This window comes from Tachypleus tridentatus, chromosome 7 (genome assembly GCF_004210375.1).
Source record: "Tachypleus tridentatus isolate NWPU-2018 chromosome 7, ASM421037v1, whole genome shotgun sequence".
In the NCBI taxonomy this organism is placed as follows: domain Eukaryota; kingdom Metazoa; phylum Arthropoda; class Merostomata; order Xiphosura; family Limulidae; genus Tachypleus; species Tachypleus tridentatus.
In genome coordinates, this window is record NC_134831.1 from 127870488 (window position 1) to 127884461 (window position 13974).

The 13974-nt window shown below is 32.8% G+C and overlaps 1 protein-coding gene across 4 annotated transcripts in view; it reads right to left on the reverse strand.

The window, feature by feature from the left end:
• Window positions 1–5368: 5368 nt before the first annotated feature.
• The window catches only part of LOC143256564 (PHD finger protein 21A-like), a 51309-nt gene continuing 42703 nt past the window's right edge, over window positions 5369–13974 (reverse strand). For all 4 annotated transcript variants that reach the window (XM_076513932.1, XM_076513931.1, XM_076513930.1 and 1 more), the window contains one exon: window positions 5369–11687. In XM_076513932.1, coding sequence (XP_076370047.1) covers window positions 11583–11687 — 105 coding nt within the window. In that variant the 3' untranslated portion in view covers window positions 5369–11582. The remainder of the gene's footprint in view (window positions 11688–13974) is intronic.

Here is a 13974-nt window from a genome sequence, read left to right on the forward strand (position 1 = left end):
GTTAACAGGGGCGTAGATTTTTTACACCCGATGTGAGGGATGATTTTTGCAACCACTTATGTGGACTGTTCAATTTGCAAGTTGGTAATCTGATTACGTGAACCTGAAAGCTGTAAACATGCAGTCACAGAGTAATCTTGTTGCCACGATACTTGCATGTATACTTAGGCCTACTGACTGATGCTTACAAACTATCGCTTAGATCGAAAAGCTTAGAAGTACGCCTAGATTGAAGATGTACATTTCGGCTACTGAAAAAGCCTACATTTAGGCCTAATTATGTAATTCGATTGGTAAGAACACGAGAATCACAAGAACAAACACACAATTTGTAGGCCTGTGATGCAATAAAACAATTTATGTGTGTTAAGATTGACGCTTCCATACTCCCAAGTTTCTCATAAAGACGTCGCTATAAGAGTTCACACCTTTTTTTTTTCTTTACATATACTGATTCACACCAATTCCGGTAAACAACAAAACTTCCTTGCTAGTCATCCATTCCTGAGTTACGTAAAAAGCCATAACACTTGTGTAATACTTCGCGCTGATTCATTCGATTAGTAAACGTTGTGACCCAAATAGAAACACCTAGTAACGAAATGGAAAGAAAGGGTCCTTCTCACAGGGCCATTTATTCCATTTGTCCTCCTAGAAAAGCCATATACTCACTGAAAGATGATACATACGTATATGCGTCTAATACTTTCATCCATATATACTAACTAAATACCTACAGATAGAAACAAGTTTGCAGACACATACGTACGTACATATAATAGCAAAATAATAATAAATTTCACTCATTTTCTTTTAAGGTTCAGTCTTGAATTTTCGAGAGGTATAAGCCTATTGTTAACAATCAGCTCTCAAGATCGTTCAATACGTAGTTTACCTTTCTATCACGCCTACCAGTGAAATAGATATACAGCATTTTAGTTTTGTTAGCCTAAAATCATGAAGATAAAAAGGAGACAGAATTAATATTTTGCAATTTTTTTTGTCAAATTTGTCTATCTCTTCTGTTCCCCACTTATTATCAAATAGTTTCATCCAATCAAATCTTCTAGCCTCTTATCGCCTGCGTGTCATTATTCTTCCAAAAATCAATAACACTACACCTCCAATTGAAAGGCTTAGATGAGAAATAAAACTATAACCTAAAAAATAGAAATAAATATGAATAGTATTCAGCCCCTACATGTAGGGAAAAGAGGATCCTAAAATTCAATATACCTGAATAACTCTAGAGTAATGTCGTTTTCAATTTAGTAAAAAAAAATATTTAAAATATTTCTCATTTATTTAGCAGTGTAAAACTAGAGGGAAGACAACTAGTCGTCACCACCTACCACCAACTCTTGGGCTACTTTTTTACCAATGAATAGTGGGATTGACGGTACATTATAACGCCCCCATGGCTGAAAGGGCGAGCATGTTTGGTACAACGAGGATTCCAACGCGCGACCCTCGGATTACGAGTCGACTGCCTTAACTACCTGGCAATGCCGGGCCCTCTTGTGACCTTAGAGTTTAACATAGAACTGGAAACAGGAATCTCCCGTTTCACTGTGGATGTGACTCTTCTTGTATTTTAGGCTATGAACTTAATAATTTTCTTGTTGTTTTTTTTCAGTCGCTTTATTGCTGATGATTGGTTTATAATTACGTGTCATAGGAGAATATGGTCATGTACAGTAGTACAGCGGTATGTCTACGGATTTACAATGCTAAAATCAGGGGTTCGATTCCCCTCAGTGGGCTCAGCAGATAGTCCAATGTGGCTTTGCTATAAGAAAACACACACACACGGTCACGTGTTAATACGTGGCAGGCAGTTTCCGCGTTCCACTGGAACGAAGTATTATTAATATTACTGATACCGACGAAACTGATCAGGGGCACTCCAGTTGCCAACCTTGATCGCTATAAGTGTTTGTTTGTTAAATTTCGCGCAAAGCTACTCTCGGACCATCTGCGCTAGCCATTCCTAACTTAGACGTGATAGACTAGAAGGAAGCTAATCACTACTACTCAATGCCAAGTTTTGGACTTCTCTTTACCAATAAAAAACTGAATAGATTTTCACATTAGAACTCTTTCACAGCTGAAAAGGCGAGTATGTTTAATGAGGGTATCCGAATCCGCGACCCACGGATTGCAAGGCGAGTGTTTATAACTACAAGGACATGCCAGGCTCCATTAAAAATGGCTAACTGAAGAAGTTCATAAGACAATATTATGTTAAGTATATCGAATCTTGTGTTACAACTGTTCAATATGTGATAGTTTATGTAGGAAAAATGATGTGTTTATCGTTGTTATTGGTTTTTATTTTGTTTTTTCGCAAAGCTATAGAAACTGCAATCTACACTCTGTCGCTCTCGGGAAATCGAACTTTGGATTTTAACATTGTAACTTTGTGAAAAAAAACACAAAAAAAACAACATTTGTAACTTTGGATTTGTTGATTTTCATAGGCTATAGCACACAAGTAGGAGAAATTCATTAAAAATTGATATGGTAATTCAGAACGTATAAAAAGCTTCTTTTTAACCATCAGAGTTGTAAACAACATTAACCTGGTGGAAAATTATGAACAAATACCCATCAACAACTACATTTGAGTAATGTAAAATGAATCTTAGCTGATAACATGTTTACTGAGAATCTATGATAATGTAAACAGAGCTTCTGGATCAAACTGCCCCAACCCCATAAACTATTTGAAAATAATATTATAATTCAAAACAAATTAATTAGATCATCGATACAGCAATGTCACAGCCTTTTCTATATTTACTTTTTATAGTTTCTATTTGTGGCACGTTTTTAAGTAGTGTGCTGGCTGCGAATCGAAAAGTCTAATGTTCGAGTCTCGATGCTGCTAAACATTCTTAGTAGTTGGTGCATTATAAAAGTAACAATAAATTATGTTAGTTGGTTGAAAGAACCGGACACAGGCTTTGTAGTAGCTGGTGAAACTGACCGGTTTGTCTATGGTCAGTAGTTAAAAATTAAGGACGGCCACAATTGAACCGTTGGGTCTCTGATCTAGCTGTTCAAATCGTTTGCGTATAACGCTCCATTGATGTTTAAAATAACAGTACCTTCTAACTAATATAGTCACAGTTACATTACATATTATATGTTAGTAATTAAAGTTTACAGTACTTAATCTACGTATAAAGACCCAGTCGAACCAGAATAAGTTTGATAGTCAATTTACGAGTAATCAGCACACAATTTTATACTAGAGTAAAAGTGGATCTAGCCGTTACATGGCGTATCATATAAAATATTTAAATATGCCACATATTTATGATACCATGTCAATGAAATATAACTTCGGCCACACCTTCACAGTATTTAGAAAGTCTAAGGGATTACCATCCGAAAAATTGGGATTCGATATCTGTGTTGATGACAGCACAGTTATCCCATTATATAACTTTGATCTTAACAACAACAGAAATTCAAAACCCTTAGTCATTTCGCCAAGTATACGATGTCACGCACTTTACATACTATAATGAAAAATAACACCTTAATACATTCTGAACTGCTTCTTGCACACGTATTCGTTTTCTAGACTCAGTTCAGCAAGTTTGACCTCAATACTCTCACGCCAATGGTTATTTAAATATCTGGAAACTAACTCCGACACTACTTCATGGTAAAAATACTTTTAAAAAACAGTTTTTCTTTACGTCTTAGACTCTGAACAGTAAACATATCGAATGAAATTTTCCTTGTTTCAGTTTTTATTTCGTTTGTCAGTTTTCATATCTCAATTATTATTATTTTATATACGCATTACCAGTTATAACTTAGCTGTGATTTATACTTTGCTATCTGCCTGAATCGAATTCCGAATTTTAGCGTTGTAAACAGAGAAATACTTTTCGTATAACTCAAGTTTAACTTCCCGTGACGATCTTTATCTAATATCCTGATAAAACTTAATTATTTTTTCATATAGAAATTTTGTGTTGTCAAAGCATGTTTAAAACCTGGGCTAAAGCTAGGGCAGTAACTAGGTATGAAGTTAACGGAGTTGTCTATTCTTGATTTTTTCTACTCACATAAAGATACACACACGTGATATACACATACACAGATACAATAGTAAGTTACAGCCTGATAAATAATGAGGTTTTTTTTTCCAAAAAGTTTTATGAGTTGGTGAAAGAACAAGACCCGTCTTTTTTTATTCTCAAGACTGCTGGTATGGTATGGGTATTAGCACTTTAATTAAAATAAAGTACAGAAGAATGTTTCAACCTTTTTAGGTCATCTTAAGGTTTACAAAAAATGGGTTTCTCATTCTTCTTTCATTTAAAATTCAAGATTTGTTCCTTACGAAAGAATCCCTATGAGCTTCCCCACAAAAAATCACATAGATCAATCCTTGTGTAGTTGAGATGAACTTCGAATTCTGCAAATTACAAGTTGAATTAATCAAATAACATGTGCATCTGAGAAATATTTGAATATTTTTGTTTGTTTTGGAGTATTTTACCGGTTCGACTTGTGTTCTTCAGATACCATAATCACGTATTTTAGAAAAAAATCTAATTTAAACTATCTTAACTGTTGCTTACAGCTTTCAGAAAATGACAACACAATGTTTACTGAATCTTCACAAAATGGGAAAACTGAAAGTGGGCAATCACATCATTATAAACTGATATAAAAAGTTTTGCAGTATTGGCTGTCAAGAGGATGCTGCTGTCTTGCCAAAGAAATTCATGAGTTAGGCAGACAAATGGCAGATAGTTTGGAACTATTTTCCATTAGTTAGCCTTTAATATGTACTTTTTTTCGTGTTATACGTCTAACAAAAACCAACAAATATACTACGTTTTATTAAATTTCATATTTATTGCATTTAGAAAGCCTCATAATCAATCTCATAAACGTACAGATACAAGACAAAGGTAATAAACGATGACGTGATAATAACTAGTAAGACATTTAGCAGTATTTTACCATTTTATTAATAAAATAAAAATTAAAGGCACTGTATTTGTATTACTTTAATAAAAATGAATTTGCTTCAGTGTTTATGATCAGAGAAAGCTGACACATAGGGTTTACATTTCATCGTTACTTGAAACACTTACGAAAAATATAAAACCTGTGTATCTCTTTATCTTGGATTAAACTTGAAATGTATACAGTATTGGTTACAATTATTTTCCAGGCACTTGTGCAATACAAGGAATGCTTATAAAAACAGTCTGAAAAAACTGTAAAATCTGTTCCAACTTTCTTTCTAAAACAAAGTACAAGAAAAAGAATATTTCCAAAACATCAGTGACCAGAGAAGATTCACTAGAAAAAAAAGACTGGTACTGTAGATGGATTTTGTTTGTTTTTTTTTGCTTATAACAATACAAAATATCAGGATAAATATGATATTGTTTACTAGTGCTGTACTTTTGTTATTCAGATAGTTGATGGTTTTTAAAAGGAAGACTAATACACAGTGAACTGACAATGTACAACATTTGAATATGATGGTGTTATAAGAAACATTCAAGACAAAACAGAAACACCTCAAGCATTAAAATTATGAAACAAACTGAAGAACATGAAAATGACAAAAAAATATATTTTACAAGAAACAAAAACTGTGTTCATTCTTAAGTAAAAATCTGTACTAATTATACCTGTACTTTGTTACTGTGGATTAAAATACACTTTATTGTGAGTTCATGAAAAAAAACAGTTGAATGGCAAACATTTGAGTTTAATTAATGTTATGTATAGTGTAGGAACTATGCTAAAATCATATCTTAAAACATTTGTGACAAAAAAACTGTTCTTATTTAAGGCTTAAAATCGCACAGTTTTCTCTTGGCCTTGATGTAAAAAGACTGTTACGAGATAAAAATATTAACTGAAACAGTTATTAAAAGGTCTTTCAAGATCATTCAATGTTATAAAAACCTTTGACTAGTTACTTGGTTCATTTGAGTGTAATGACACAATATTCAACAGACAGTATGACAAAACAAAAAAAGGCAAATAACGGCCATTTCACATGTAACTTTTTCATACCTTTTAGACTAAATATAATTATAAGCTAGAAAAATTATGTCAAAGCTCTTCAACACATAAAACAGTAACATTCAGAATAAAAACACTTATTGTTCTTCCCTTAATGATGTAACAGTCTTGCAATATTTTTAATATTTTTAGAAAAATCTTATTTCTTTTATCATTTTCTTTTTGTACAGAAAAGTACAAGTTAACAATAATGACAGTTAATAAACTCTTTACAATGCGTTTCCATAAAATTTATGCACACACACACAGACACACTGATTTCCAAAACCATCAGGACAACAATTTTAATAAGCATAGAAACTAAGTTTCAAGAACAGAGATACATTAATATTATTTTCTTAGATTAAAAATACTAATTTGAACTTCACATACCACGTATTTTAATGTACACACAACAAATCATTTAGCACATTTTTATTTTACTTTCACCTTGCCACACATCACGAGAAAGCACTGTTTACTATCTCAAATTTTCAGGCAAGCTTTACTCACTTCACTGGTATCTTTCTGGTAACTTAATTTTTTTTAACCTTTGAGATAAATTTCAAAGATAGGAAAACTGGTAATTCCACACTTTTCTAAACTTTTTAAGACTAATAGTATTTTTTTTAGTCTCAAATGATCACCAATTAACACTGGTAAAACATAAAAGACAAAATTATGCCTCAGCGCTCTTTAGTTCTTCTCTGTGGACATATTATATAGATATTTGGCATCATCATTGCACAAGAGCACCAGTGGTAGGAAGAAATGGCATTACCTGTTGAATACATGGTCTTTTTAAAAGCCTTGAACTTTATCATACTTCTCAGAAAATGTTAAGTTGGCCTTTTTAATAAAAATGTTTCACTATACTGTAAAAATGGAAATCAGCATAAATATTAATCTTACAAGTTAATGTTAAATGAAATCTCATTTGCATCTTTGGCTCGTAGTAGAGAAATGAGAAACGGAAATGTTATAGTGTCTCTACCAGTAACAGCAGAAGGCCTAATAGTACTGGTACTAACACTGATAAAACAACATAGAAGAAAACCCAAATCATGCTAATGAAAAAAAGGAAAAAATATAAATATTAGTACAATATTGCTATTCTCTTACAGTAATCAGGATAGATAAGAAAATGTTCCAAAAATTATCAAATATCCAGTTTAGGGATGTTTATCATTATTTAATACAAATCAAAAGGCACTACATGGTCCTATCATATTAGGGCCAGCATTAGGGTGTGCTATGCACCTCCAAACTTCACCAAATTCCATCCAAGTACCTAGTAGTACAAAAAATCATATTACCAGTTTTAAAAACTGTATGATTTTCTAACTCACTAGGAAGATTCAAGCAAAGTTCCACTATCCCCTCCCCAAGGGAGAGAAGCAGGAGCCAGGCTTGTATCATATTATTCAAAAATGTATCAACATAACCTTCTAATGTTAACTTAGGCAATGTATTAAGCTTAGAAAAATGTCAATGTAAACATAAAATTAGGCACACTAGGAAGCTTTGATCATCAAAAACATAATACTAAGGAAGCAAATATTTTTTCTCTCTCAATGTGTCCATTTGTTATGTTATACTTTAATATGACAATAACTGATAGTATTACAAAGGATTCTGTTTCAAAACTAGAAAGGATATATATTACTATAATTTGCACATCCAAATAACACAACACAGATATAATTTTCTTAAATGAACAGATTCTAAGAAAGACAGATTATGGTTATTCTTAATTGCAATCATAAAATTTCTTGTTACTACACCATACATTTTAGATGTCAAATTAGAGTATAACAGATCTATAAACAGTTTTATCATATATGGCAACATTGGCCAATACATAGCACAGCTGCATACAGATATAACAACATAAAATAAGAAATAAAAGTGCAATAAATGTGCAAGATTCACTTACAGGATAGTTCTGTCTCATTCATTCTGTAGTTAAAATAACTACCTGGTTCACAACATACTTGTTCAAACAGTCAGTTTACTATTTACTTCATTCATCTGTTTTTATTCTTAGACATTTTCTGAAAGAAAAATTTAACTCTAAATAGAAAAAAATAAAACAATCAATTTCTTACTATTTTAATAGAGATGAACATAAAAGTTTGATTATAATTTTCTACTTAATATTAAGCTTTAAGCTAAACTGTGAGTCTACCTAAGAATGTTTGGAATTTAAGTTCAATTTCACAAAACTTATGGTTAAATTAAGGCCTAGAATTAAAACTATACTATTATGTCTATTATTCAGTTACTACGTATGAAACAAATTCTCCTTGTCAAACTTATGTTTGTGGTTGGTAGTGTTTGTAGCCTAGTAGTATTGAGTTAATGTTTTTCTTTTGTAGAAGTTTTAGTAAAACTATTAAAAAGAAAATCCTTTTTTATGTCCTTTGTGCAGTTAATTACACAACAAACAATAGGTGTATTGTAAGACGGTCTCAATATTTTGCCTACCACAGGTGCAAGTGATGCATGTGACATATGTCACATAATAATGACGATGTCATAAGAAGGATCTATATATACACACATATAGGTAACTATTCATCATATATATGATTGGATAATCCTCCAATATGTGTACCTTACAATCTCAAATATTAAACTAGCTTAGTACTTTAAAAAGCAGAGTAAAAATTTATTTTTTATGGAACTATGTGTGGCCAACATCCACCAACTGTGATAAAGGACAGGAAATTCTGGAATCAATAATAGTTGTCTGTGTACACCAGAAGTGGCCAATTTCTTTATGCTCATTGGTCAGTTTTTTGCATAAGCTTTAATCTGGCAGCTTAAGCTATATAATCAGGTAAAGTACATTCAGATTATTTCTTTAATTTGAATTTTCATTCCCCATTGTCTGCTACAGACTCTCAGTTAATTACACAGTTGTGAATGAAGAGCTGAATAAACATCTGAAGAAAGTTCTCAGAACCATCACAGGACTGGTTTGCTTAGTCATAGTTTCATTTTTATTGCTGGTTTGACCAAAATAAAATATGATTTAAAGAAACAGGCCAGATAAAATATATTGACTGCCAGTTGTCCACCTATGGTGTACACAATGACTGAAAAATACTTTGTATGAATTGGTAAAACATGTTTTATTAAAAATAAACTAAAATCTGAAAACGGAACAATGTTTTGTTTTAAATATCTTTCATTAACAGCAACTGAAGATGAGTATAAATAATCAAGTAATGTATTCTTCACCAATCTTACTGAAATTCCAAGGCTTTGAGAAACATCAAATCCTTCAAAGTTACATTGCACCTTCAATTTATGCTGAATGAAAAGCAATTTGATTTATAACATTCACTTGCAAACACCATTCCAACATAATTATGGTACTGTAACAAAATATTTTTTTTATTCAAAACCATAACTTACGAGTGCAAATTAGTGGCCAATGCAATCTAAAGACTTTGAATCATGTAGTTTATACATACATGTAAATCAGCAAAACCTTTTCCACTGCTTTTCAGTATTATCAATTCATTAACAAACAAGAAAAGAGCAAAAATATTATCAACAGAATAAGACTGAAACAAGAACTGTATAATCTATAGCTATTTTAAGTATAAACCTTTTTCTTTCCCATAAAGAAGTAAATACCTGGTTTTTAATGATGAAACTTTATAGAATAAATGGCAACTGCCTATTGTAAAGACACAAGTGTATTGGAAGATGTTTAGAAAGTCTTCCACCTTTCAAAACGTCGTCCTCTACATTTATGTCTCCACAACAGTCAGTTGCCATCCATTCTACAAAGTTTCATCACAAATACTCTGCCTAAACAACCTATCAAAGAATACCTGGTTTTTAATTCATATCTTATGCAAATACAGCATTTATTCTACCAATTATGTCAACATATCACCACCTCTGCTATCTTCCTTTAAAGATCTGTAACAATAAATACTACAACTGAAAATAAAAAGGAAAAAGAAAATCCTCATAACGTGTCTAATGTAATTAATGGGTTTTAGGAGTGATGCTACACTATAATAAAACTGGTAATTAAAATCTCTGCCACATCATTTTATATTAAGTCAAAATAATTCCAAATACTTGACATCAAAAGTCAGTTTGTATTCATTCTCTTCTTATGATGAAATATGTTATTTTTTATTAATATAACAAAAATTCACCATCAAATTATTAATTTTCAAACAATACTGGTTTGTTTCTTTACAGTATACAAAAAGCAATCTCATGATTAACGTTAACTTTATAAATATATGATTTATTGTCTTGCTGATCAAAGATTGCTTTTAAAAAAAAGTACACAAGTCAATAACAATAATTTAACCCAAATATAGTAATAGGTGTCTAATACTCATGTCAATTTATTTAAATAAACATGTTCCATCATTTTTTTGTTTCAACTCATCTTTACTAAAGAATAAATGTAATCTGGAGTACAAAGTTTCAACTGATTCAGTCCTTGCAGTCCTTAAGTCACTATGTCTATAAATGGTGGTACACAGTTTAAACTGAAATATCTTTTAAATAAAGAAATATTAACATCTTCAGTGAAGCATATATTGTCCTAAAAAACCTCAACCTTCACTCTATCCTTGTAAATCAGCCTACACCAGAATTCAAGATTTCATCAACAGATAATGCCAAAATGGTGTCTATTCGGCAAAAAGCACAAACCATTACGTGGTAAGTGGGATAGGTCCTTGTGCAGTGTTGTTTCTGACAATTCTATCAACCATGAAGCGCTACAGAATTATGCAATTAACCAACGGTTTAAGTAGGTCAAGAACACAGGATTTCAGTGTGTACTAAGAGCAGCAGTAGATGATTCATTACGACTAATCATACTTTCATCTCAACATCCGAGTCACTGAAATTACATATTTGCACATTTCTTTCTTCCAACACTTGTAAGCTGATAATTTTATTGGCACGTGTTTACTTCAGCAAGGCAGTGTACCACATTAGTTTCTAAGATGTTTATCAGTGTCCTACCAAACTGCTGATTTGAATGTGTAAGCTCTATTACAATGCACATTATTTTCTCTGGACCCACTATATTTTTTACTATTGGATTAAATTAAGTCTACAATTCAAACTTCACATCCAGTTATATGTGTTAGTCTTAATAATTGTACTATGGAAACAGGAAAAGAATTCCAGAAAACATTCTCATCAACATGTTTGAGGCAAAAACAAATAAACAACAACAACAAAAAAAAAAAGATAATGTGAAACCTGGGGGATGTAGAGCACACATTTCCACCTTCCTTTGTTTAGAAGTTATGTTCATAACCATTCAAAGAAATCTTTTATCTCAGCATAATCTCAAATATAAATTACAATTTTAAAATCTTACAATAGTAACATTTTATATTTACATGTACAATAGTTTGCAATTACTATACTATGACTACAGTCAGAGCACACACTGATGATGATATCACTGCTTGTACAAATGCCCACATAAACAAATACAAGTTCCCACAGACTTTAATAACCTTGCAATATCAAAAACTTTCCTTTACTTGACGAATGACATCCTGAAGCTTGTTCAAAGAGTCTGACGTTTTCTGGTATAAAGACTGTAATTCTATTTGTTTCTGCTTCTGGTTCTACAAGAAAAAATATCAGTTTTAACCTAAATATACAAATATAATTTTAATATATTATAAATTTACTAAATACATTCATTATTTTCATGTATATAATTACACTACTTGCTGCACTTTCTGTATGTTTCCACTCTTTACGTTTTATTGGTTGGATGGTTTGGCTTTTTTTGTTGTGCAAAACAACTAGGCTATCTGTGCCAAACATCCAGTAAAAAGTTAAAAGTAAAGTAAAATTATTAAAATTCACAAAAAAGAAATTAAAGTAAAACAAATTTTAATTTTTGAATTAAAAACTTAAATATCATTAAATCCAATTTTTATATCTAGTTTACAGCAGTAAGAGAAAAACTACAGTAACACTAGTTTTAAAGGGCTTTCTCTACCATAATTTTAATTAATATAACTTGCCAGGATGACTAACAAGGAATTTCAAACATCAGCGTTAAGTCACCTAAAGTTGGCCTTTCCTGTCCTGGTTTCGAGTTACTTGACATTACAGCCATTTTATAATTACATATCAAACTAGTTGTACTTTAATTCGTAAAAAGGAATCACATTAAAAAAATATCTAATTTATGAATTAAAAATTTAAATAGTGTTAAAAAGGTCAGTTGTCTTTAAAAAACTAAAAATATTTGTAAGGTGGACAGCATCATCATCGCCAATGACACTGTCCAACGTTATGGGACAAAACATGTCGAAAATGATGCCGTCGTTGAGAGTCGTAAATACAGCAAGACAGTAAAATGTGGCTTATTGTGAATTGAGCGTCACCTAGACAACACATGGGTGCATCAGTCAAAGATACTAGAAAATGATGAGTTAAACTGTGACCAATGCATGGTCCAGTTAGGACAACTTCTTTCCAATTTTTATGGAAACAAGATGGCTAAAGTCCAACAGAGGGTTTTATTTGGAAAAGCTTGTTTTCACGTTGGGCTCGCCAAATCGACTGCCAACTGGCATGGAGCAAAGCCTTGAATACAGGACCATAGTCCATGTATGGAACAGGCACAGCAGTGATAGTGCCAGAGCAGACAGGTTTAGCTGCGGTGTCTGCAAGCTTCTTCCCACGAGTACCAACGTGGCCTGGTATCCAGAAGAACTGGATAGAAGTAGATGTTAAAGAGAAATGGGCCAGTCGGTTTTTAATATCGGTGAGAATAGGGTGAGAACTGACTTGAATCGATTCCAAGGCTAACAGAGAGCTAAGTGAATTGGTATAAACAGTACAGTTCGTGTACTGCATAGCTTCAGGGCAAGAGAAATGGCATACAATTCGGCAGTGAACATCAAATGTAGAGAGGATTCTGTATGCAACAACCACATTACAGCAAACCATGGCTGAGCCTACAGTCATCTGATTTCGAACAATCTATATAAATGTGAATAGAAGGATAGTTCGAAAGATGTTCAGTAAATAGAAGGCGATACTTCCAGTCAGGAGTATCTGCCTTCTTCCGATGACTCAAAGAAAGGTCACATTTGGGGATAGTAATTAGCCATGGTGGGATAGGCTGATCTTTGGATATCACTATATCATCCAAAGATAGACCCAATTCATCCAACTGCACCTGGATATGAAGGCTAAAAGGAACAATGGCAGACCATCTATTATGAAAAAAGTGTAGCTCACTGAGGAAGGAAAAACAATCCCATGTCGGATGCTGTAGTAAAGATGGGAGTTTTGAGGCATACATTAAAGGCAGTTGCAAATGACTAAGATACAAAGGGAGTTCACAGGACTGTGTACAAATTCTGGAATGGAGAAGTGCAGAAGGCCCCTGATGGTGAACAGGGTCCAACATTTCCAAGACTGAGGTCCTGACAGAGCCATAGACCAGTAACCCATAGACCAGTTTTGATCAAATAAGAGCAGGATAGATTTTTTAGCACTGAACATTGATCTACCCCCACCTCCCCATGAGGTGGAACAGAGGACATGAAGGATGTTCAGTGTCCTTGTACACTTCACACGTAGTTGCTTGATGTATGGAACAAAGATCAGCTTACAGTCAAAGATAAGCCCCAAGAACATTGCTGCAGGGACCATGGAAAGCACAACTTCACACTCCATAATAATATGGAGTTCACAATCAAGGTGAATATCCCGTTGACAGAAAAAGTGCATGCAAACAGTTTTGGAGAGAAAAAAGTTAAAACTGTTTGCTGTGGTCCACTTCAGTAAATGTTTAAAGGCAGTCTGTAGCTGCCGCTCAACACACCTCCTACTTGACGACTGGCACGAGATGTGGAAGTCGTCGACAAAGAGACTGCTTGCAACTGT